Source organism: Epinephelus moara, chromosome 17 (genome assembly GCF_006386435.1).
Source record: "Epinephelus moara isolate mb chromosome 17, YSFRI_EMoa_1.0, whole genome shotgun sequence".
NCBI lineage: Eukaryota > Metazoa > Chordata > Actinopteri > Perciformes > Serranidae > Epinephelus > Epinephelus moara.
Genome location: NC_065522.1, coordinates 7,879,439 through 7,905,795, shown reverse-complemented (window position 1 = coordinate 7,905,795; position 26,357 = coordinate 7,879,439). Strand labels below are relative to the sequence as shown.

Here is a 26,357-nt window from a genome sequence, read left to right as displayed (position 1 = left end):
GGATGTTGGTATATGACGTCAACGGAGACCCAACGCGAGGTGCAGCCATGGCCAAACAAAGTTAAATAATGACAGCCATGCTCACTGTCGTTGCTGTATTTCTATACATTGTGTTTATCCAAACCTAACACCACGCGTCTCACGAGCGTCTTCCTTCATTAGTGCAGCTGGTGATATCCTTGGCCCCGGCTGGCTCTCCTGCGCTGTCGGTCACGCGCGCACACGTGCACATACGCACACTCGCAGCTGAGCATCACGAGAGGTAGAAGCGGCGGCAGCGACAGCTAAAACGGTTTCGGCAGGAAGGGGCGACGGGCTGTGACTGGATGCTTAGTCACATTTGGCTTTGACCAGGGAGGCGAAGGATGGAGCGGGTGGAGGAGAAACACTGAGGCGGGTCGGCGGGTGAAGATACAGGAAGAAAGCAGGGGGGCATCGCTAAATCCGGAGTAGATGATGCTTATTTGCCGCAGGCCCCGCCATCGTGAAATTGGATACCGACTTGCGGCGGATGGGGTGACCGAGCTCGCTGCTCCGCCGGGGAGGTCCCTTCCTTCGGACGTTACCGGGGTGGGAGCTGCCTGTGCCCGGTTCTAAGGAAGGAAGGAGTGGCAAGAGGGAAAATGCAGACGGAGGAGGAGACGGCCACCGCAGAAGAGCCCATTTTGGAGGAAGGGTCAGGACGAGAGCAGGTAAGGAAGGACATTTCCTACCTTTTATCTGTCTCTCTTTACGAGTACATGTTGTTTCTGCTTGGATAGAAAGAGTCCGGTTCATAATAAGCTGCGCATATTCACCCCCTGCAAGAACCTGCTTCTGTTTTCATGTCATTGCTGCTCGTCCCTAAACAACCCATGACTTCTACAGTACATCATGTATGACATTCTGCACACTGTCTCGTCTCCTCTTTCATTGACAAAAGAATGTCCTTGCTGTTGTTCACTTGAAGAAGTCACGTTTTTTCTGTGAAGTCCTTCATGCTTTGCACAAGAGCAAGGACACGGGACAGGACCTTGGCTTTAATATGAATGGAGATGAGACTGTGGTTTAGGTAAACAGAGAGGGGAGGGAACTCTAAATCCCTGTCTAGAAATAAAGCCACCGTATTGATGTGATGTTTCTCTCAACGCTGTGCGATGTGTTACTCCTGGGAGAGATGGTCTTTGTCAGGATAGTAAGAGCATAATGTCCATTTACCAGCTGACACCACTGAAATACACTAGAGGGTGACATCACAGTTTAGCCACACACCCACCTTTCAGCCAAAATAACACTGGCAGTGTGAATGGTAAGCTTATTTCTTTCCACCAAACACTGTTTTGCAGGGCTTTGCTGTTTACAGTAGTCAGATATAACCATTCAGCAGTGTGTTCTCCTTTATGTTTGGCACACTTCTTGATAATTACACCAAACTTCTCTGTTTCCTGAAAGTCCTTACTTGGGGGAAATGACAACTTGTCCAAAGATTCATATTTACATACAGTGTGGTGCCATGAATCTGACTCTCTGTTTGAAAGACAGCTTTCAATACAACACCTTGCTTCCCCACCATCACACTTACAAACATGTCTTTAACATTAACCTCTCCTCCTTAGCAAGTCTCCACTTCTGCTACTACTACTCCAGTACTTGGGAAGTGGCATCATTTATTTGTAAATGCCATGTTTATAATGAAAAACCTAGAGAACTAGAGTAGGCACATTACAAAACATTACGTAAGTCAGTTGCCAGGAAAAAATAACCATGAATAACTAAGGATGTAGGCACGCTGTGCTCTCACCACCATTCCCAGTTTTGCTACTTAACATGAAGATGCCGGTCTACCCTTAGAGAAAGCAGAGTTCTGTATGCATGTGGTGTAATGGTATATAAGGACAGGGCTGCTAAAGAGGAAATGACCGTTATCTATACCAGAGGAGTTTACACAGTTAGTTTGAGCAGAAAGGTGGGGTGTGTTGTGACTTTAATGTTAGGGGTGATGGGTTGGTGTCACACTACCTGCTCTGTAGGCCAGGAGCTTGGTCACACCTTAACATCTTCTACATGTGAGCTTAACGTCTGCAACTTCCTGTTATTTTTATTGTTGTTAAATAAATTTCTTCTCTATAAAAATGTCTGAAAAAAATGTCAAGAAAAGACAGTTGTTATTTCCCTGAGCTGCAAAAAAGCAGTAGATCCTCAAATCTGAAAATGTGGAACCAGCACACCATTTGTATTTTATTCTGGCAGCCATTAATTCTCTGGCGATTAAATTGTCGATTCATTGGCCAATAGTTTTAGGTCTAATGATCTTTAAATATCTTGCCCACGTGGCTTCAAGGCATGAAACACCCATTTTATTTCATTATAAGTGGCAAGAGGAGTTTTGTATCTTTATAGTCCAACTGCTTTTTTATTTATAAGACATAAGACTGTCCCAACCAAGAAACGGCCAATAAAACTGACAGAATTAAGCATTTGGCAATTGGCTACTGGTAATTTAAAGCCACAGGCACACAATATGTAGTTTCTAAGCATGTTAAATGATGCCTTTCATTTTATTCCACCACTCTCGTCTGTCTTTATCCATGCCTGCAGTGCAGACAGTGCAATATAATGCAATGAATTCAGTCATCTGTTCTCTGCCTCCATTACTCACTCTCATCTCAGTCTTCTTCCTGTTTTAGATTTGCTTGTCATGGAGACTACAGCTTCATCCTCCTCACTTTCTCTCTCTCTCTCTCTCTTTGACTCTCCCTCTCTCATACATTTGCACACTCATGTCTCACTTAACTTTATTCACTCTCTGGTCCAAATGGGTACGCATGTACAGTACACTCCCACAAGCATTATTACAAATGAAGTAGAGCCACTTGATTAATATTAAAATTGCATTTATGATTCTTACATAACCTCTATGCACGAATTTTCTATTAGCAGACAGGTCTGTTGCAGATTCTATTTTTTTTTTTTTTTGCACGTTTCATTTACAATGACCCCCTCTGCACAGGCAAAAAAAAAATCTAATTTGAGTGAGAGAGAGCCTTCTCTTTAAAACAATATCAAGAACAAAATCAAAAAATAAGCGTGTCCATCCCCCATTCTGACAGAAATGTTACGCTTGCACTTCCACAGTTTAACATCAGAGTAAAAAGCACTATGACAAATGTTTAAGTGCCTTAAAACACCGGACAAAAAAAATGGTCTCCCAAAGATTCAATGACAGAAAAGCCCATTTCTGATTGAGAAATCCTAACTGTCATTTTCTATAGAATTGTGCAAACCTAAAATGAAGGTACACATAGACACAAAATTGAACACATTAACAGTGTTAATGGGGAATGGCTATTAAATTCAATGTGGAGGCAGGCTGCAATAAAAAATGATAAGCATCCATAACAGCAGCCTGGCTGCCATCATGAAGCTGGCTGACAATGTGCAGAACAGCCGTTAGGTTTACTAATAGAGGATTTGTGTACCATGAGATAAAAAAGAATTCAATTGCTAAAAAGGCAAAGGTGATATGAGACACAAAGCATTATGGAACAGCAGACATGTTATGTAAACCACTGGTGAAAATGTTCAAATGTTATTCAAAGCTAAAACACTTGAAAAGTAACACTCACCTGTTGTAAATCTTTTTTCCTGCTGACTCTAACACACAAAGCAAAATGTCTATAAAGAAAGTTGAATTCGATGGCAGATATTTCACAAGTGCTGATATTCAGAACAACACTACTAAGATGCTGCAGTTAATACATTATTCCGCTTCACAGATGTTCTGAATTAATTGTTGATTACATTAAATTTAAACTAGATTTCCATCTGCCCTTAATAAGGCAGCAGATTGCACCTTTGCTGTGGCGTCAAATGCATATACACCTGGAAGTAAAATTTAACATCAGAATGAGATTTCTGAAACCTGCACTGCGATACTTTTGTTTCCCCCATCTGGCAGTGACAGTAGTTACACAATAACTGTCGAGTTGTGCTCATGACGTATGCCTGCAGGTGAGCTCGCTGCATCTCCCCTGGTCCCAGGAGTGCCCTTTTCAAGTCCTGCCATGCAAATAAGGGCAGACTTTAATCTTTCATGTGAACACTGAGATTCTTTTTTATCAGGAGCATCCATTCCAGAAACTTCTTTTGGGTGGATTTTTTGCTCCTTCCTGTCCCCTTTAACTCTAACTGGTTGATATAAAACGCATCACTTCCAGTGCACCAGCGTAGGAACGTTGCCACAGACACCACAACTCTTGTATATTGAGGATTACAGAGAGTTTTCCTGGTGGCAACAGGCTAAGACCTCAATCACACTGAACAAGCACAACTGCTTCCAAAATGCCTTGAAAGCACGGCTGACAGAAAAGCGCGGCTGTGTGCGCAAGTGGGCAATCAAATAGGATTAACTGAAAATCACACTCAAACACATTTCCTGTAATCTTCCCCATGCCCTCCATACATGTGGTTGTTCTCTCTTAAAGACAGTAGCCTACATGAACTATCACGACATGAGATATGAATTCCCCCTTCCCTCTCACATACTCCGTAACTATCTTACAGTCAAAAAGCTAACTAGCTAGCTAGCCTATAAATCAGCATAGTAAATGGTGTTATACTCACCAGAGAGGTTCATCTGGTTGCTCATGCAACTTAATGCATGAGTTTGCATATTAGTGTTTAAATGATAAGTTGAGTTTCATTGTGATTAAATACCGCTAATATAAACTTTTGTCTGCATTTGCCATTATCCGTTGTTTCTATCTACTACCATCAAAACAGTAGTAACACCCACCTCTCGCTTGATAGTCTCGCCACCAGACAATCAGAGATCTCCGCCTTCTGATAGTCTGGGGACACTCCTTTCTAAAGTGTGTTTAACACACCAGAGAAAACGGCCGGCAACAAAGCAACGCCTCTTGCATTTTTGAAAAGGACACGCCCTCCCAGAAATGTGCGCTCCCCCTTTTCTCGTCCGCAAGGAAACAAACACACAGAGAGCTTGAAAATGGATGCCGAGAGATTTAACTCTTACAGCGACTTTGTTTAAAACTTTTAACGCAGTCGGACTATGTTTACGAGCACAAGAGTTCAGCGAGCCACCGAAGACATCAGTCTTTAGTTAAGCAAAGCGTCTAAAGACTGACTTGTGAGTCTACTCGCTTGATTTGATTGGCTGCCTGGGCCAAGTGTGACATTGACAAGTGGTAAAGATATGAATATTTTAACTTTTATGCTCATGTAAAAACTGCTAGGAAAACACAACTTGCGGCGTAAGAGAGAAGTGTATGCCTGGCATGCCATACCATAGGAAAACAATGGTTCTTCTGGCACTTCGTTTCGAGAATCTTGGTGTGATCAGGCCTTTAATCTGCGTTGTGTGAACTCGTTTGGCAAGGGCTTGAATGTAACAGACATTCATTAATAAGTCTGAAACTACTGAACTAATTCTAGCTCTTTATTTGCTCTTGGTTTTTTCCGTCTCGCTCTTATGGTGCAGTTTTTACCATCAGATGTAAGTCAGATATAAAAATGTACTCAACAGTGAGACTTTTTGCCATTTATTGGCAAAACAATGACAGTTTGGAAAATTCTGAGCACACAGATGGACAGTAGACTAGTAGGTTGTACTGCAGGAGTTGTTTGAGAGGTTTCAGTAGATGCCTGGTACTTTATTCCACTTGTCACCATTGGCATCTATAGTAATGTAACTGGCATCAATTCAAGCTGGCATATAGATGGACTGCCTCTGTCAGTGATATTTCATTAATAAATGAGGGACCCACACCTAACCTGCTGATAATTGGTGATGTTGGATTATTATTCTCAGTTGAACACACTCAAACAAATTATTTGTAATAGCGGAATAACGAGTAGTAGAAACCTGATTTCCTAAATGATTCCCTCGAATTGTGTTGAAATGACACATCATTTTTAACAGTGTACTGCAGGCATCAACAGCACATTTTCCTGTCCTCACTTCCTCACTTCATTTGCCACCCACTTGCTTGGATTGCTAATTATAGCTGCTCCAGTCACACCTAACCAGCTGAATCAGTATGGTCAGAGACACGGAGGGAGAGAGAGGAGCACACGTTTTCTGCTAGACACCTTAATACATAAAAAACCCCCATCTCAGTACAGTGTGCAAATGTAGAACTTTACAATGTAATTTTCTTTTATTAGAAAGTGTTAATGTGCAGGCAAGACAGGAGGGGCGTTCAGCTACAGTAGAGAGACAAAGTGTGTGCACATCCAGACAAAAATACTCAAGTGTAAGACAAAGAATACGTCACAGCATGTCACAAAAGAGGTCTGCACATTGTAGGCTCTAAATAAATAGTTTATTTCTCCTTTCTTTTAAGGCAGCGTTTCAATTTGCAAGCCTGAGGAAGATCTTGCAGATCAAAAGATTGCCTCAAAAGAAAAGAGAAATAAACTATTTATTTGGAGTCGACAGTGTACAGACCTACATAGTGACCTGCAGACACATGGGTAGCACTATAGACAGAATGAAGCCCTACATAGCTCTACTATTAAAGCTCAACATTTACCCTAAGTCGAGTGTAAGAGTTATAAAGATTCAAGTTTGACCTGTGCACATAAAAACAAAGACAGTAACTATGTGTGTGGCAGAATTGCACAGTTACAGCGCCATATTACAGCAATTGCTACAAGACTAGATTATAGAGCAGTGATTGAATTCAGAGACATTTACTGGCAAAGAAGATCCTATTAATGAAAAAACTCTGTCAATTGCACTTTGAGTAGAGGCAGGAAATAGCTACAGTATGCAGAGCATCTGCAGAATCCAGTGCTCTGAAATGCCTCTTTGAAAACAATGGTGTGTGATACATGTCCAAAAAAACAAAACCTATGGTCGAGAATCCATGCCAGCTTCTGTGGGCTCTTCTTCAGACAGCTGTCTCTAGTGGCTGTGGATTCTAAGGAGTCTATATAGAACATAGAGACAGTATGTCAAACTAGCAGCATATTCAGCCCAGCAAAATCTTTCCGGATAAATGATGTGTTTTATGCGAATGCAGGCGCTGACTTTAAGTTATTAATGAAACATTAATGAAGAATTTGTCATGTAAGTACCACCCTGTATCAGCCCTCTTCAAAAGAGCTTACCAGAGAGGCGGTCCAAACTTCAAGTATGACAAAAATGAAAGCTGACACCCTCCAGACTAGGCTGTATAGATTTCTTTTCATAATGATTTCAAGGGGAGTGAGCTTTGCCTTTGATCTGTTACAGCCTGACGCAAGTGCCAAAGTGCACCAGAGGCAGCTGAGACGGAAAGAGGATCATGACACAACCTAAAAGCTGCACAGTTTTGCACCAGGAGGTGTTGTGTTCACTAGAAACAACTTACTCTGCCCACAGTGCGTCCCCGTTGGACACTAATTGTGGTCACGCCTTAAAGAGGCATTGTGATCAGAGCAAAGGTTGAATGGCGTTAGGGCTGGGCGATATTAAATCGACCCCCCCACCCACCCCACCCACTTAAAATCAATTTGCAGATGACAAAGAAATTGTTCAAAACAAGTTTTAACAGTTAGCACGTACCTGGGGACCAAAACTTTCAGCATGTGAATAAACCCCGGCTTTTCCACAATATATATGGGCACCATATCTCTTGCAATATACATGGTGACTGCATCCCTGATCGCTTTCACTGGGCCCCTTTCTTATCATACGGGATACAGTTTGTAAATGTTTCCTAGACAGTAGGTTGTTTTTTGGTGGTGGTGCTGGGGCTGCTGTGGTCTTGTATATTTCGTAGGGAGCAACATCTCTCCCACTCGACAGCATGCCTCTGTTTGAGGTGCTGCAGTAAATTGGTAGTACTGCTACCTTGGGTAGCAACTAGGGTTGGGACTCGTTAAGATTTTAACGATTCCGATTCCTTACCGATTCCTTCTTAACGGTCCGATTCCTTACCGATTCCTCTTACCGATTCCTACATTATATTCATTATACTTGCTATACTTAAACAAGTATATAATAAACACAAATGCAATCATACAAATACAAAAACTTTATTCTAACTGTTGCACAGTACAATTAGATGAAAATACACATTTGTGTGTGGTGTGTATTTCAGATTTAGAGCTTGTATCATCTCCCTGAGAATATATAACAACAAAAAGTGATTCTCTGATTTCTGCAGTAACACTATTACCTCAAATTAACCACAGCAATGTAATAAAAAATACTTAAATGCATTCATGCTTGGCCACTGTTATTTACGTGACAACACCTAAACAGAACACACACAGACACACATTGGCTGTTTGTTTCTACCGCTCCCCTCACTGGAAATCTCGGACCTCCCGCCGCCCGCTCCTGTCTCAAACATGGAGGTCTCCCTCTATGCTGAGCCCCCACGGCGCACGCCCGGCCTGTTAAAGCCTGTAACCATAACAACTGTGTGACACAAACTCAGTGCTTTAGGAATTAAATAATGTCGGGCTCGGTTGGGTTCGGACAGAAATATGCGGCCCGTGCCGCACTCTAATGGAAATGCACGTGACGTTTTTTTCGTCTCCGGGGTTTGCCTACAGACTCTACATTCACTGGATGTAGAGTCTGTATATAGAGACAACTAGTGGGGTAACCTGACCAAAAGAAGTTTCTAATGATTCGTTCACATGAAGCTCAGTTGTGGCCCCCTGTTGATGCTTCAGAACTCACCTAAATTAAAAGTGTTAAGACCAGTGATAGGGTCATTTCTCAAAAAAAAGTCATGTATTATACGTTACTTGCTTTACTTTACTTATTTACTATTTGTTACATTACATTTGTGTTACTTTACAACACTGCCTGAGACGCATTGTCACATAATTGCAATCTAAAAATAATATAACATTAAACAGAACAGAACAAGGCACAATAGCAAATAGGGTTGCAGCAATATACTTGTTTCAAGGTATACCGTGATATCAAACTTGACAGTTATCATACTGTGTACATTTGCTTGTCTACGATATTGAAAAAGAAAAAAGCAACCGGACGGAGAATCTCCCCTTTATTTTAGTTATTTTCAAAGAGGAGACATTTTACACATACTTCCATTAACAAAATGATTTCAAGGTTCAGTTATAGTTAGGAAACGTCAGGTTTACCAAAAATAACCTTTCCATTTTCATTCCTTTAAGGGTTATTCTGACTGATAATAATAATTCTGTAATACCGTGATACCATGAAACTGCGATATTTTCGTGCCATGGAAATCTTATGCCGTTGTAACCCTAATAGCGGATCAAGACAGCACTGCAGTAGGCTACAACTGCCTCACAATGAAGCTATATAAAATCTATATAGAATAAGATTGGTCTTTCTAACACTGCATAGTACAAATATTAATTGCCGAAATAATGTATCAATAGGCCTGAATAAAATGATATAAAAAACAGACCTTCCTAACACCATTAAATGGTGTCAGACTTAAGAAGCAAAAAGAAAAAACCTTCTTGGAGTCAGCACAAGATTGGACGCCGTTGCTGTTGTCAGCACATTCTATATATATATTTCTATCTGCTCATTATGCAGATAACTGATGAACTTGTGTAACACAAGTAAGGACATAATGGTTTTAGTTACTGTGATTACTGAATTTGTAACAGTCCTGTGTTACAGACAACACAGTATTGCGGTTACCCTGAGTTGAAGTATCGGAATTGCTATCTGGACGAAAAAAATTGAATCAGCGCATCCATAAGAGAGAAGGTATTGTTGGGATTTGCTTCTGCAACATAATAGAGATTCAGTCTCTTGAACACAGCAGCACAGTCTGTTGTTGACTATACCCTTTGACTAAGCTGCATGTGTTTATTGCTACTGGATTTTGAACTTGACCGTCTATTAGCTACTGTGCAATTATCAGAATCCCCCCCTCAGTCTCTCTCATCTAGCAAAGTAGTGTTAAGTGCCAGCATTATGTAGGGTAGGCGTCAGACGGAAAGCTACTATTACTCAAACCTTTTTCATCAGGAAAACAGTTCAGCCTGGACTTTACTTTATGTGGCATCTCTGCTCACTAGTTCATGAGCATCTCCGAGGTCTGTCTCTCAGTGCCACAACATTTTAGCAGGCCTGTGGGAGAGAGAGCTGCTTGTATTGACAAATAGTGATTGGCATAAGTGCATACAGCAATAATTTGACTCCTGTCTTGGGGCTGATTTTGCTCTCACTGGGCACACACTGGCTGCAGAGACTTGATGGAAATGTCAGCGGAGACCTATGCAGTTCTTTTTTTTTATTGCTAGAATATCCTTTTTTTTTTGGCAGCATTTATTTGCACAAGGTAAGAGGGAAAGGGACAGGAGAGAATTGGAGCCACGAAGACAAAATGAGACAGACGGAGAGGAAGGGCAGGAGAGGAGCAAGCAGGATGGATTTTGGCAGCGGAGTCCCCTGGAGAAAGGTGCAGTCTGTCACTGCTGCCTTCTCTTTAGTCTCTCTCTCCCTCTCTCTTTTTGCTTCCCTTCATACTTGCATTCATGAAAAGTTCATGACCGTTTCTCCGTCTCTCTCACGCTCCTCATCCCCTCTCTCTCCCTCTCTCACTCTACACTACACTTTTAGCCCAATCAATCCACTTAGAGACAGCCTTTCAGAGAGGATGTAACAGAGGAGACGTGGGGGTGAGGACGCAGGGAAGGAGAGAGTGAGGTTGGGATTGGAGAGTAAATGCTTAGGAGGTGGGAGGGAAGATTCCAGGAAGGAGGAAGAAGATTACATAAGGAAAGGAGGGAGGATGTGGAAAGGAAAGGCAAACAAAGCACAAAAAGAAATTTGGATGTTGTGTGCAGTTGGATGCTTTTGCAGAGAGATGATGGACTGGTAAAGTGTTGGTGCCCTTCACGCTGCCTTTCACTACTCGCCCTTGACGTACAGTAGTAAAAAAAAAATGAAAGGCTGTGTGTGTGTGTGTCGCAGCAAGCCAAATAGCAAATTGTGGCTGCACTGAAGGAGTGAGAGATAAAGAGAGGAGGGGGGGACGATGTGCTGACAGGACAGGCAGACTTGGCTGAGAGGAGGAGAGGACACTGGTGTCATCCCATCTTTTTTTTTTGTCATCTGCTTTGTTGCTCTTTCGCCTTGTCACATTCAGTACGAGCAACATAACATGGAGAGGGCACATGCAAGTATTGACACAAATGAACAGTAAAGATTTACTGTGTTCCCTTTCTGTTTTTATGTTTCTGTGATATACAACATACATAATACACAAGCTCTTTTTTCCTTTTGGCACAAGCCTTCCATCTCTCCCTGCTCTCTGTCCCTCCCTCATTCACACACCCATGCACGAATTGAAGCAGCAGTGTTATGCTGCTGATGTTGGAGTGGAGTCAGTTAGCTAGAGAACAGTCTCGAAGTATCGCTCTCATCTAAATTATTCACATACTCTCCGCTGGCTGCATTACAATGCTGAGAACGCGCATGGTGGCGTGTGCGTGGATAGAGAGAGACGACGAGAGAGGAAGAGGGGGCGCATTAGAGCATCTGCGTCTGTGTATCTAATGCACATGTGTATGTTTGAGTGCACTGTAATATGATGTCTTCACAGTGCAAGTGAGGCTGAGTCAAAGTGTGCACTTAGAGGGAGTGTGTGTGTGTGTGTGTGTGTGTGTGTGTGTGTGTGTGTGTGTGTGCGCGCGTGCGCGTGCGTGTGTCTAATATGCAGCACTTATCCTATGATGGTAAGGGGTGGTTTAATGCACTTCTTTGTTCAGGACCTAAGCCTGCACACTAGCTATGAAACACAGCAATGTTTACCAAATGGGAAGATCATGATTATTAAAACCTCATTTGGGGGTGGGAGGGGGGGGTCACCAGGTAGTCAAAATTTTGTTGCTTTCTTGGTAAACATTTTCTATTATCACTGGAGGTGGGAAAAATAGGGACTTATAAGAAATTGATTATGTATGCCTCATACTTTGCATACATCAAATGACAATGGGGTCAGTAGCATCTAAACATCTACTCTCCTCTCCCTTTGTCTCCACAGCAAAGGCCAGTCCAGCAGTCTCTGGCCTCCTCCCTGTGTCGGGAGTCCCATTGGAAGTGCCTCCTCCTGACCCTCCTCATGTACGGCTGCTTTGCCACACTGGCCTGGTGCGCTCTCTGTCGCGTGCCCGTCCTCGGCTCCTCCATTCCTCTCGGTGCTGACGACGAAGCCACCTCGGCGGCCTACTACAATGGCATCCTGCCCCTGGACAGTCCGTGCTCCAGCGGCTACGTCTACATCCCCCTGGCCTTCCTGGCAATGCTGTATGTGGTTTACTTGGTGGAGTGCTGGCACTGCTTCTCCAAGACAGCACTGTTGGCTCACGCTGAATTCCAGGTCTGTGTGAAAAGCAGTTTTAGTATTGAATTTAGCAACGAGCAAGGGGGTCTAGTAGCTTGTAAAAACACCTAAGCCCAACACCTAGCAGAGTGGTGTGTACTGCAGCAATAGGAGTCTGAAAATAGGTGTGTGACCTTGAGCTGAGCAGCAGAATCTGTTTACTCACTGAAACGTATTCAGCATGTTGGTGTCAGCAAAATGCTTTTAAATAAAGAGGTTAAATGAATAAAAAGATTGAGATGCATTAAATGTGCACAGGCAGTTGCTGTTGAGTAGAAATACAGGATAAGTTTCATGCAGTTTGGTCAGAAATTTTAACATCTCACAAGGAGAGATCACTTCGTCTCTCAATTTCCTACTTTCCTAAAATAACTTGCCCACTCATATGGAAATGAGCTGACCTGGGGCCATCAGTCTATCTTTTGTCTATTCTGGTCCGCTCTGTCTGTTATCAGGAACTCCAGGAGCACATTGCTCAGTGGTTATTGTTCATCTTTGCTACGTGTCACTGCCAAAAACAATTTTTTTTTTTACATTAGTCCAGACGGTCCAGGGCACATTAAGACAGCTTGAAACAGAGATTAAAAAAACACATTGTAACACCATAAACAAACCTTGGCTGGGCCTGACATGCACCAGATTGCACAGACTTAACTATGCTGTGTGCAGATAATAGGAACTTAATTGTTCTGCTTGTACTGCTATTGAAAAACTGCTTAGGCAGGGTTGTATCTTTGTGTTTTAGATTGTTCATCCTCATTTTTAACAGGTTTGCTTAGGAATAAATCTTCCCAGACGTAGCTACGGAATATGTTTTTCAAATAATCTAAGCAGGATTTCAGCGGTCATGGAAAACCTGGAAAATTCATGGAATTTTGTTGTGTGTAATGACATTGTTGCGGTATTTTTCCATGGATATCCTTCCACGTAATGTAACCAAGGCAAATTTATTTTCTATGGCTGTCGACGTGACTTAGCTCAAATATGTGTCGATGTGTTATGTTTTGTCTCCATTTTCTCTCCACATTCCTACTCGCTGAAATTATGTTTGAACATAGTTTGAATCTGATGTGTTTGGGCTGTTGGGTTATTTTAGTTGGGTTATTTTAGGCCCTTGAAAATTCATTTATAATTCTTTGAAATGTGCCCATAACCCTGTCTAAGTTAGGTATAGGTAGAAACATGTGACGCCAATGAATTGATTTCATTATTCCATCTTTTTTGACACAGGAAGTGTACGAGCGTGTGCAGAGGCTTCAGCAAGCCACACCCTGCATTTGGTGGAAGGCCATCAGCTATCACTACGTGAGGAGGACCAGACAGGTGACAAGATACCGCAACGGAGATGCATATACAACCACACAGGTGAGGGGAACTCCTTTTGACAGACATACCAAAACCTTGTCTCACGTTCACTTGTTTCTTTTTATATTGTGCATAGCAACACTGTAAACTTTATGATTTTGTAAACTTTTAAAGTAACTGCTATGCAAATCTTAATTTCTCCTAGAGAAATATTGCGGGGCTGTGTGCAAACAGCTGTGTGCAGTAAGAACAATATTCTATTTAGTAACCATGCTTTATTGATGATGAAACATATATGAAATGTCTTAAAATGTGAAGTCTTCTTAGTAACTTGATTCCCATCTGTCCTGCTCCCTCCTCTCCCACTTCCCCCTCATCACACCTGTCCCCTCCATCTATGCTCTGCTCCTTACTTCCTCAGGTCTACCATGAGCGGGTGAACACTCACGCTTCCAGTTCAGAGTTTGACTACGCCCGCTACGGTGTCAAAGACGTATCAAAGGAGCTGTTGGACCTGCAACTGCACCCTGCTGTCCGCCTCCGTTTCACCAAGTGTTTCAGGTTGGGCACCCATCGCTTACTACTGCTGGTCAAAAGACATGTTGGTGAAGGTTATTATTTTGGGGGTAAGCAAGTAATTAACTAATTTTTGTGCTTTGTAGCTTTTCCAGTGCACGTGCTGAAGCTGCCTACCTCACCCAGGTAAGATTTGATATAAGGAAATAACATATTTGATATAGTTAATTCTCTTCTGTTCTATTAATGTAATCAATTGAATGCCTTATCTATAAAATATAAAAGTAAGGACAGACGCCCAAACCAAGTTCCCAGAGCAAAAGATGCTAACTTCCAGTAGCATCCTTGCATATGATGTCAAACATCGCTGCGCTGTCTAGATGGAGGGCTGCTGTAAACAGTTGACCTAGTACAAAAAATAGTAGCCAAAGTAAGCTAATGTTAGCTAGTAACATTAGCCTGACTGCAGTGAATCCATGTACAAAGCTGAAATATAAAAGACAGTTAAACTAAAGCACATTTACTCCTCAAAAACAAGTTGCCAGTCCTTCAGTCATGGACCCAACCACACACAATATAGTTGTGAGTCCACCAGACTCTTGCACGCTATGTAATGTTTGGAGGTCTGGAGGACGAGGTCATTTAAAATGACAATCGTGTCCACACCGAGCACATCAGTCAAGTTGTGGGAAAAATCACTTTTCTTTGTTTTGTATGGATCACATCTCCAATGATACCTGCTGTGGCAATGGCAGATTTTCCACTCAGATTTCTTAGTGATTTTTTAAACAATCAGTCCTTGGTTTTAGACAGAGATACCAGCCACCACTGATTTTGCCATACACTGTATAAATTAATGGACGAAGCCGCCATGGCGTCACCCATTGGTTTGTGGACTCCCATTCTGAAGACTGAAGTTTGGCATTTTGGCTGTCACCATCCTGGATTGTTGGAGCCAGAACTGACTATAGTTACCTGTGATAGTGCTAATGCTAATTTTCGCTAGAAAAAACAGCCTGAAAACCATTAAAACTAAATGTGCTTAACTGAAAAACTGAATATTTGACTCCTTAAAGGGTGTTTTAGTACAAAAATGCTGAAAAAGACTCCTTTTAGGCAACCAAAATTTTATAATCTAAAATCACTTTAAAATGACAACAGCTATGGCTACACCTATACTCTGTGAATCTTGGGTTACACCATGCTTATGTTACCAAACTAACTTTGTCGCTGTAGTAGTGACTTGTCACCAAACGGCACCCACCTAGCTATGCCTGTATTTATACATAACTTTAAGCAATACTGAAATTCAAATGGTTCAGTTACAGAAAAATTCAGCCCCTGCACAGTTGTCATGAACAGGGATATAAGCTATAGAGACCAAAACTGTTTTGGTGTCAGGCTGTGAACATATTTATTTCTGCGGTAAAGTTGGGCATTTTGGGGACTGACTTGCTTTTGGAGCCAGCCTCAAGTGGCCATTCAATGAACTGCAGTTTTTGGCACTCCACCTCATAAATTTGTTTCTGTCTCCAGCTGACGTTTTATATCACAGACAACTATTGTTTATGTCAACTCTCTAAAAGGGTCCTTAAATGTATACTTGATAGCAGGTTAACCTCCTCATCAACTAATAATCCATTTAGTAGACACTGAGGAAAGAAGCAGCATTGTTATCACTGTTCAGGTCCCGACTCCACAGTGTAGGGCAATAAAACACTGGATGTGCTGGTTCTCAAAGGCATTTCAACATTAACTCTTACCCCATAAACTAATGTAGTTAGCTGGTGCTAATTCTTATATGTTCTCTATTATTCCAAGCGAGCGCGCTTCTTCGGGGAGAACGAGGGGCTTGACGACTACATGGAGGCCAGGGAGGGAATGCACCTTAAGAACGTGGATTTCCGCGAACACATCCTGGCGTTCCCAGATCCTGCTCACCAGCCCTGGTTTTCCAGGCACAGGGTGTTCTGGCTGGCTTCTGCTTTCCTCCTGTCATGGCCGCTGCGGGTTGTGTCAGAATATCGCACAGCATATGTCCACTACCATGTGGAGAAGCTGTTCGGGGAGGATGAGGATAGTGGCGGAGGAGGCGGTGGAGGCGGGCCGGGTGGAGGAAGAGGGGACGGGGTTGGGGGAGGGACCGAGAATGGAATCCACCCCGGAGGAATCGGGATTGGAATTGGTCTAAATGGGACAAGTTACAGAGCCATCTCTCGGGTCAACACGGTGGACATGACAGAATTGGAGTGGCACATCCGCTGTAACCAACAGATGGTCCCGAGCTACTCTGAGGCCCTCCTTATGGACTTGGACATGAGTGGGGGGACAAACCCTACCGCCTCTACGCCCATCTCTGGGCCTACAGTCTCCACCCCCAGCCAGGGGCCCAACCCACCTCCTCTAGCTCTGCCTGTTGTGTTTAACTCGGCTTACCTCCTCCAGAGCTGCCCCCGATGCCGAAGGACCACGTCAAGTTCCAGTCTTCCTTCCAGGCTAAGGGCCCCCATGGGAACCACAGCCCTCCTGAATGCTACAGTGGCAGGGATCAGAGCAGCGGGGCAGGGAGGTGGGGGTATAGGAGGAAGGTTGGTGCTCAGTCGGAGCGGATTCTCCCTGGGGAGACTTGGAGCTGGGCGCCAGAACAGCCTGTTTCATTCAAGGAGCATGGGAGGAGGGCTGGGAGGAAGTAGGGAAGATGGAGGAGGAGGTGGAGGAGGAGGAGGGGGAGGGGGAGGTAGTGGAGGAGGAAGCGGAGGAGGAGGAGGAGGAGGAGGAGGTGGTGGATTCCTTGGATTAGGTTCAAGACAGGACAACGAGGAGACCAGAGGAGTGCTGGAAGGAGAAGGGGACGACGATGAGGAAGAAGAGCAGCAGGAGGAGGAGGAGGAGGTGAGGAGAAGGGAACAGGGAAGAGGAGGCAGAGAGAGGGATGAAGAAGCAGAGCAAGAGAGTGGAGGGGGTGGCGAGTTAAGAGATGGTGAGGTGGTAGGGAGGGATCGTCCTCCATCCTACCAGGACGCATTCTTCTTTCCTGTCCTCATCATACACGGAGAGGAGAGCTGCCATGCTGGAGACGACATGTGACAATTCGGAAAAAAAACATATTAAGAGCAAGAAAGTCTGGGCAGAGGCCGAGGGAGATGAAAGAATGCACTGAACAAAGAAAAGGTTGGATCAGTGAGAAGTGGATGAGGGAAAATGAGATGATAGACCTGAGGAATGAATGGAATGAGAACAGAATGAGGTCGAAAGAAAAGAGTTGGTTGACAGCATACCAACCGCAGAAAGAAGAAAGGATGCAGGCAGAACAAAGCGTAAGAGGTAAGAACAGCTGTATGACAGACATATTGCCACAGAAAGAGGGAAAGGGGGGAAAGATGAAAAGAAGGATGGTTAGAGAATGTACTGTACGAGGGGAGGAGGACAAACAGAGCAAGTGGACTGCTGCAGGAGTTTTGAACAGATATAGTGCCTACTGTAAAATGGCAGGAAACACTGATTCAGACGGTGACGAGAGCCGATAGGGAGTGCAGCAGCAAGATGGTGTGGAGTCTGAGAACATGAGTGAAGGCAAGAGAATGCTCGCAGTCCTAGACTTTGCTACACAGAGATTGTATGAGAGATGGGATACTTGGGAGGAACGGAAGACTGAAAACACGGGGAAGTCTATTTCCAGATATATCTATGCAAGGACAGGAGTGGGTGGAGTAACAGGTCTAAAGATAGCAGATTGGAGAGCAGTGGAGAGACTCCAAACCAGCTGAGTGGTAGTGGGTATTTTTTCAAAAAGAAAGAAAAGTGGAGGAACTGCAAAAGGATATTTTGAGGGCTTGAAGCTTCGGTTTTGCTAAAATCAAAATATCTGGAGGCAGACTAAAAATCTGACTCATGAAAGGGATGGATGGAGTTTTTGAAGAGGGGTTGTATGAGGTACTTATTTATAGTTAGGTCAGCAGCCTCAGTTAGGAGAAGCGGGAGTACCTACACAGACGCTATAGCAATGTAACTTCCTGATATGGAGAAGGGTAACAGCAAAATGTATTTTAGTCTTCTAAAAAAATCAGTTTAAGTGTATGCTATATTGATAAAATTTTCACTACTTAAAGTTGCCATCAGACAGCCCTTTCCAACAGGGAACTGAAGCAGTTATTAATACTCTCCTCAAAGCTACCAGACGTCTTTGACAAAAACAGTAATTGTACCTCACAGAACACGGGAGCTGCTGGTTTACTGCTATATTAATTGGCAGGTGTGTTTGTGTAGGGCTTGGCGATTTAATGACTGTGTACGATAAATCAATATATTTTAAAGCAATATATAGAATTAGACAGGACCATTTATATCGATATAGAACTGTTTCAAACTACAATGGATTTTGGCCTACTTTTACACTCGCGTTATAGTTTTGTGGCCTGTGCTGCAAACCTTTAAACCTTTAGCTCCACTGCTATGTGCAAAAAGTTAACGTAAAGCGCTACTATTCATTTTATATCATTTTTCATTCACGTTGCGCAGCTGTATATTTTCAAACAGCGAAAAAAATCCTCGTCTTTGCATTTTATTTTGATCACAGTCTGTTTTTTAGAAACGTGCTTGTGACATCTCAAATGTAGCTTTGACTTCCAACTGAGCATGTAGCCCATTTTGTAGAAACTCCCAAGATATATATCATGTATCGCCACTCAGCCTGAAAATACAGAGATATGAATTTTTGTCCATATAACCCAGCCCTATGTTATTGTGTGACATTGGTCTTCCAAAGGGTTAGTTCAGATATACCGAGGTCACACAAAAACACGAACAAACTAAGCGATCAAGGCAGCAGTAGACCAAAAACTTCTTTCTTCTGCAAGGTAATCTCTATAAACAGATTTCTGCATATGCATGCATTTGAGTAGTATTGACAAGTCAGGTTTGAATGGTAGGTAAACAGTCTGTGTGGAGAGGCAGAACACATTGGCCAAACAGCAAACATGGAAACTATCGGCTACCATCTGACGACTAGTAGCTTCTTTTCTTTTTATTTATCTGTTTTGAAATACGGATATCTATTTATAAAGATTAGCTGAAATGACCGGCACACGAAAGAGTAAGTCTTGTTCTTGACCAATATCTGCGGATTATACCAGATCAGCCTGAAATATTTCCCTCACCCCCACAGGCTAGACGATAGCTGATGGGTTCTGATTTTGTCTGCAAAGTACTGTCTTTGTGAAATGAGTGTGGTGGCTTTGAGCATAAATAGAACAGCTTCAGTTCTCCATTGGAAAGTGTTATCAGACAGCGATGTTAAGTTTTGAAATTTTTTATAGTGTAAACTAAACTAAACTAAACTAAACTAAACTGGTAGTGACTTTTCTTAGGTGGCTAGAATACATTTTGCTGATGACCCTGTCCACAGCAGTACAGCAGTGCCTGCTTCTCTAAACTAGGGCAGGTCGACCGACAACCAAGGTAGATACACTGACTATGGAGAAGTGCCTTACACAACCCCACTTCAAAAAATACAAATTATCCCTCCAACAATATCAAACACAGAAAGAGGAAAGAATTCTTAAATAACTCAGAAGGAGGAGGAAACAGATGAGCTCACAAACGATTACAAAATTCAATGCAGAGAAGTAAAGTAAAGGGAGAGAAACAGTGAAATGCTTTTGCCAAGGTAAAATGTGGAGAGAAAAAAAGGCAACGGAGGAGAGAACAAAATCCAAGGGTAACGGAGCGCAACACAGAAACAATATACAAAGACAAACTGACCATGACAGACCAGATTACCCTCAATCTTGTTTTCCATTTGACAGATAATTCATGCATCCTAATAAAAAAAACAAAACAAAGTTATCAAAAAGATCAACTCAAGAGGAGGAGAGATAAAAAGGAAACCCAGGATCTATCACAAAGACAAAACACCTTCTGAGCAGCAACCCTGACCTTGAATCTAATCAAACATTCAAATAGTTCTCCAAGTAACTTTTTCAAACAGGTCCCTACGATAAATTAGGTCTTCTATAAGTCACTGTACAACTTCACACAGCATCTGGCTAGCAACCGTAGCAATAATTAAAGAGAAGAAGCATTGATTTCCTCCCTCCTCTCCTCCATCTCTTCATGCATCCTCTTACTCCTCACTTCCCCATTAGCTTCCGCTCTACTCTCTATCCATTACTGAAAGAGAGCTGATAGAAAAAAACTTCTCAGCTCCTCTTCTCTCATGCTGCTGTCCTCCCTCCATTTTGTCACCTACCCTGTTCACCTTCCTCACCCCTATCTGCGCTGAATATCATATGTTACAAATGCAGAGGTGTAATTTTGAGTAGCAACACTTATCGCCTTTATTAAAACACGACGATTTAGGTGCTAGGGTTGTTGTTGTTTTGTTTTTTGCAATTATCACATTGTGTGTTATAAGTGAAGCGAGGGTGTTGTACCAGAATAGATCCGCTGCATCCATCCACTCCCTCCTCTCTTCCTCTGGCATCTTCTCTCTTCCGCTCCTCTTTTTAAAGCGGTGGTTGTGTGATACACCTCGCTCTGCTCCTCAGATCAGATTTCATCTCGACTCACTCCACATATCACGTGTCCTCTCGGCAGATTTCTCCTCCAGGATCAGATTCTATAAACCAGATATTTCCCACCTTATATGAAGTTTGTTTGTGACCTCTCGCTATACTGTCAAAGATACAGAATGATCAAATAACGTATGTACTTTGATCAGTGAATAAAGTAAAAGAAAGGGACAAATTTGGCCTTAAAAGATTTTGAAAGGTCGCAAACACACGGTGTGATTCTCACAAAACGATGTTTAGCTAATTTCCACCAGTTATGCCTGTGTAGTTGTGCTCTAGTTTTGAACATTTGTACCCAAAGATAGGCGCAAGATAAAGAAAAATATAACAATAACCAGTTCCTCCATACCAATATACTATATATCACAATACTGTATGTGTTTAGGCATGAAAAACCACCTCTTTATCTCATTTATGTCCGTAATATTGGACTGCATGGGAAGTTGAGCTGTCAAGCTCAGCAGGCATTCTCCTAATAATAAAAAAAACATACAAGATAAAATCACAGTTTTGATTGCTTTGAGCAGACAACAAAATCGCTGATGAGAATTTACAATGTTAAAATAAAACCAACAATACCATCACAATGATCAATAATGCCCAGCCCTGTGATAGCATACGTCTGGCCAGACTGTGGCGTGCTGCTACCTCCTCCTCTTGAAGAATCACCTGCAAATAAGTAACAGCTCTCTGAAACATCGCCTCACTATAAGATGTGTAAAAAGGTAGCTGGCATAGAGATGCATGTCACTTAATAACAGCTGTTGTGCAGGAGCTGCTAATAGCTATGTAGCAAATATGTTTGCCATTGCAAAAATGCAGTGCCAAAAAGCAGTGATCCATGATCAATCAACACAAATTTCAATACATGTAGACAAGGGCACAGAGAAGAATCCACAGGGGTTAACTCTCTGTCCCACTTTGTGAGTTGGTATGTTCTCACGGAAAATCAGTCCAGGGAGAAACAATTGGCACAGACAACCATGAGTGCATATATTTTACAAAGCACACTAAACCTGCTACAGTAGCAAGAAGCAGTTAGAGTAGTTAGCTGAACATTTCTTAACCTTTCCTGCGTGGTGCCCCTCAGAGGTCACTCCAGCCACTTTGTCATGTCGGAAGGGTCTCCCTCGTTCTCTATCTGCTTACTCTGGACACGATACTGAAAAGCACATTTAAAGAGTGACACTGGAGAGAAATCTCTGTCATGAGGAGTTTCCTGAAAAAACAGCAACCATGATATACTTCATATACAATAGAGATAACGGACATGTTAATGAACATACACACAGGCACACAAATACTGTAACATCAAACATCCAACCTGGATTCAGCAGAGACAGCAGGGAACGTTCTTTCAATGAAACTTTCTGGAAGGATAAAGTAGAGCACGAGTGCTGACCTGGTTTGGTGTATGAGATACACACACATACACACGCTCGCTCTGACACACATTCACACACACCAATTCTGGCTCACGGATCTTCAGTAGCTTTTCGGGGACATCAAGCTGAAAGTGGGCGCAAGGAAACAAATGGACGGAGTAATTAAAGGAGGAAAACTGACGGAGAGAATAAACAGGCACAAGGACGAGTGTTTCTATATGACTGGAGAACTGGAACAAAGACTTGCTTAAACAACTGTGGAAAGGAAGAAAATGTGAGATTAAAAGACAATTATTTTTACAGCTATTTATCATTATTCTCAGTCTCTTGACTTGTGGATAAAATTGTCTCCATTAATGTCCCTTAACAAAAAGAAGCACTAAAAAGCACTGACCACACTTCTGTGTTAATTTGATTGAGTTGCTTTCACTAATTTGCAGTCACTCAGATTGTTATTTGTATGTATTTTCAGTCATACAGCCAGTTAGCCACTTAAATTTGAAATTACATTAAGTGAACTCTGATTTAAAATGAGGTTGCTTTTACATTTCTATCTAAATGTTTTGTCACCAAATGTGACAAAACAAGAAAATACAATTCAGTCTGTAATTTGCTACTTTTATATCATCTGCATACTTGAGTAGACATTATTTCAGGTTGTTTAAGTGATGTCTAAAATTCAATTGCCTTTGTAAGCTTCTGAAATTTCTCATGTTTTAGCTGTTTGTTTTTTTTAATTTTGTTTTTTATTTTTGTAAAACAGATGATGCTCTTGGCCTCCCAATGAGCTTTGATCGCAGAGCCTCCGGCTCTAAATTGTGTAGGGTGCTTGGACCCAGTTATACTTGCTTGCAAGTCTAGTTTGTTTATTTATTTATTTATTTTGAACAGACAAGTATATTTCACTCATATGTGTTGTAACTGGATATTTATACTGTGTTTTATTATCTCGGAGTGTGTCAAAAGTGTGTCCTCAGCCGCTTCAGGTGTGCCAAGAGAACTTTGTGCCCATGATGTCTTATACAAACACACACTCATGCGTGCTTGCATGTTTAGTCACAGCAGTAAAGCAGCCATTATAACAGCTTATTTTAGACTAGAGTGACATTAATCCAATACCATAATATCCCCCATACATGCAGTCTGAACACAAAATGTGCACACACACACACACACACACACACACACACACACACACACACACACTGAAAGCATGGAACTGTCCTGCTGTGTTGCCTTTATGTCCAACGTTGCCAACTTTTTTGCTCAGGATTTCAGTTTATGCTGCATTCCTGTGTCAACACAAGCTGTCTTTATTCACACATAAACATCCGTCATGCCAAAGCAAGCAAAAAAATAAATTAAAAAAAAGCATCACAGACAGAATGCCTGAGCTAACACACATGCACATAGACGATAGCAGCTGGTACCGGTGGTCCACACAATGTGCAATTGCACATGATCTGTGCTGGTGGACTTCTACAGCACCAAACATTTACACGAGGTGACAAAAGGGTGGATTTACTCAGGAGCAAAAAATAATGGATGCCTATTAAGTGATCTTTATTTGCAAAATGCACAGGTGCAGCTCATGTGTTAATCCGCCCAGAATGTGTCTTGTACGTTGAGGTGTGTTTGGTTAAACCAGGCAAGCTGGGTTTTTGTCCACTAGGTGGCAGCAAAGCCTTATATATTGTTATAATGCAGAGATGTGTGGTACTGTTTATTGAGGGTAAACCAACAGTGAATCAAACAGGGTAGAAAACTGCTGCTGACCTGCTCTCTGTGGGTTAAAGGGAGACATATGTATTTTTCAACCTGGGCCCTATTTCCCCATATTTTATGTCTCTGTTACTGATGAAGGCAACAATTTTTGAAAATGATCCAGTTTTAAGTGTGAGGGGTGCAGCCAGCAGCTGCAAAACAGGTTGCAGTGTAACCACTTGGGGGCATTTGTGCAGCATCACTTTACATCCACTAAAAGTGCTTGCTTTTGGCACTGATGGGTTCACATTTTTAATGTAAGTGTCTGACAGCATTATGGAAAGGATCCCTACAGAGATAGACCTTTTTGTCGAAAATGCCATCGCTAAACTCACCAAACTTCATTTAAAAAAACTGTAATTTTATCATCATAAAACACACTTCAGCCGAACTTGACAAAATGAAAAAATAAAAGTCACAAAAAGTCTTGATTCATCTTTTTACTGTTCCAACAACCACCAACTCTGTCTTGGTTGAAATTAACCCTGAATTGACCCAGTTAGATGTGAAAATATGTTGGCTCTGTACATGCTAAAATTAGTGTTTATTTAAATGGAGTCTGGTGGGTTTGGCGATTGTGATTTTGGGGCTGTTTCTGATAAAACAAAAAGGATCTTACTCCTTAACATAAAGGTCTGTTTCTGTAGGAATCCTTTCCATAATGTTGTCACATACTTGGTACAACAATCTGAGCCTGTCAGTGGCAAAAACAAGGACTCGTAGTGGACGTAAATTGACGGTGCACAAGTGCCTCAAGTGGTTACACTGCTGCTTCATCTTGCTCAAAACCAGACCAATTTCAAAAATTGTTTTCTCCATCAGTTAATTGGACAGGAAAACATTGGAAGATAGGGTCTAGGTTGAAAAATACCGAACTTCAGTCAGTGATGTCAAACCAGGTAATTTGTCTTTGGCAGCTGATAAAAAGCACCTGCTATGACGTCACTGATGGAGATCTGGGCGTAGGTGCAACAAACCCAAACGTTGAAACCTACAGAGAGCAGTGCAGTCCTATGTGATTGTGCGTTTATCTTCACTGATCGTATTATTTTCCTTTAACTGTGACTGAATGTGTTGCAAAGCAATATCGCCCATATCCCTGCTTCGTGGCTGGACGTGTAGATATTGCTAAGCGGCTTTCTGAACTTATAACCACTAGCAATGGGAGCTTCAGTCACTGAAATAACAGCACTTTTAGATAAATTAGCATCACGTGACTGAGCCTCCATTTCCACTGCATAAGTCATTATCTGGCTTTGTCGCTTGATATAACACAAACCCCAAATAAGACGATAGAAGGGAAGGTGGTTTGGTTTGTGATCAACATTTTGTATTTCCAAAAGACCACTCTGAAATACACATCTGTACTCTTGCGCCCACATATAGTTTATTTGTTTTGCGTGGGCACAAATCTCCACTCTTGCTTCCCACCTTTTAATCAACTTCACTTGACTATCTTATAAAATGCTCTAGCAATTATGACCGATGTATTGTTGTCAATACTGTAACTGTTTCTCTTGTGGTCATGGGAGGAGTCGAGTAGTCATACCCAGTTTGTCAAACACTGTAAAAAACATGTTAAGAATTGGTTTGACTCGAGATCACATGAATTCCAGCTGCATTTTCCGTTTTGATTTTCACTTGGTTAGTCTAATGTGGATACGACAAACTATCAGGTAACAAATAGAAACTTGTGATCCATCGACTGTTTCACACACGGTTAATGTTATTTATACAGAGTAAAAATTGACCAAAAATAGACTTCAGGGTAATCTTTTGACCTCTGACCTCAGACATTTTAATGTGGATTTGCGTGCATTAACAAGTCTCCCTCAGAATAGAAGCAGCAGCTCAGTCTGTTATCCACAGACACACTTGTGCTGCTCTTTTATTGACGAATAATAGCAGTTTTCCATTGTGCAAAAACTGAATTGTAGCTACACTGAGCCTTGTATCTGTGTGATACATGTATCACCGCCCTTTGTTTTTGCACTGGAATAATGAGCAGCTGTGTATTGTTGCCTATCTCTGATGCAACAACTTGACGACTGTATGTAAAAACTCCAATGCTGAGAATCACATTATTAGATATGACTGTAATGTGTCAGTAAGAACTCGTCTGAGTTTCAAGGGACAGATCACCCCCAAATTAAAAATGCATAACTTTCTTCTTTACTTTAGTGCAATTTATCAATCTAGATTGTTTTGGTGTGAGTTGCAGAGTGTTAGATTTATCGGCCGTAGAGACGTCTGCCTTTTCTCTAATATAATGGAACTAGATGGTACTTGGCTTGTGGTGCTCAAAGCGCCAAAAAAATGGTACTTGGCTTGTGGTGCTCAAAGCGCCAAAAAAATACATTTGAAAAACTCAACAGCAATGTCTTTTTCCAGAAATCGTGACCCAATTACTGAATGTAATCCACAGAGCTTGTTGTGAGCAGTTTCATGTAGGAACTATTTTCTTGTTACCAAACTACACCCAC

At 42.0% G+C, this 26,357-nt stretch overlaps 1 protein-coding gene across 1 annotated transcript; it reads left to right on the top strand.

The window, feature by feature from the left end:
* The first annotated feature begins 29 nt into the window (after positions 1–29).
* On the top strand, positions 30–26,170 carry LOC126404413 (transmembrane protein 151A). Its single transcript, XM_050067611.1, has 7 exons — positions 30–692; positions 11,997–12,332; positions 13,566–13,700; positions 14,062–14,201; positions 14,303–14,342; positions 15,978–16,866; positions 16,933–26,170. Exons 1-7 carry the CDS (start codon positions 624–626, stop codon positions 17,241–17,243), a joined length of 1,920 nt encoding a protein of 639 aa, XP_049923568.1. The 5' UTR covers positions 30–623; the 3' UTR covers positions 17,244–26,170.
* The last annotated feature ends 187 nt before the right edge of the window (positions 26,171–26,357 follow it).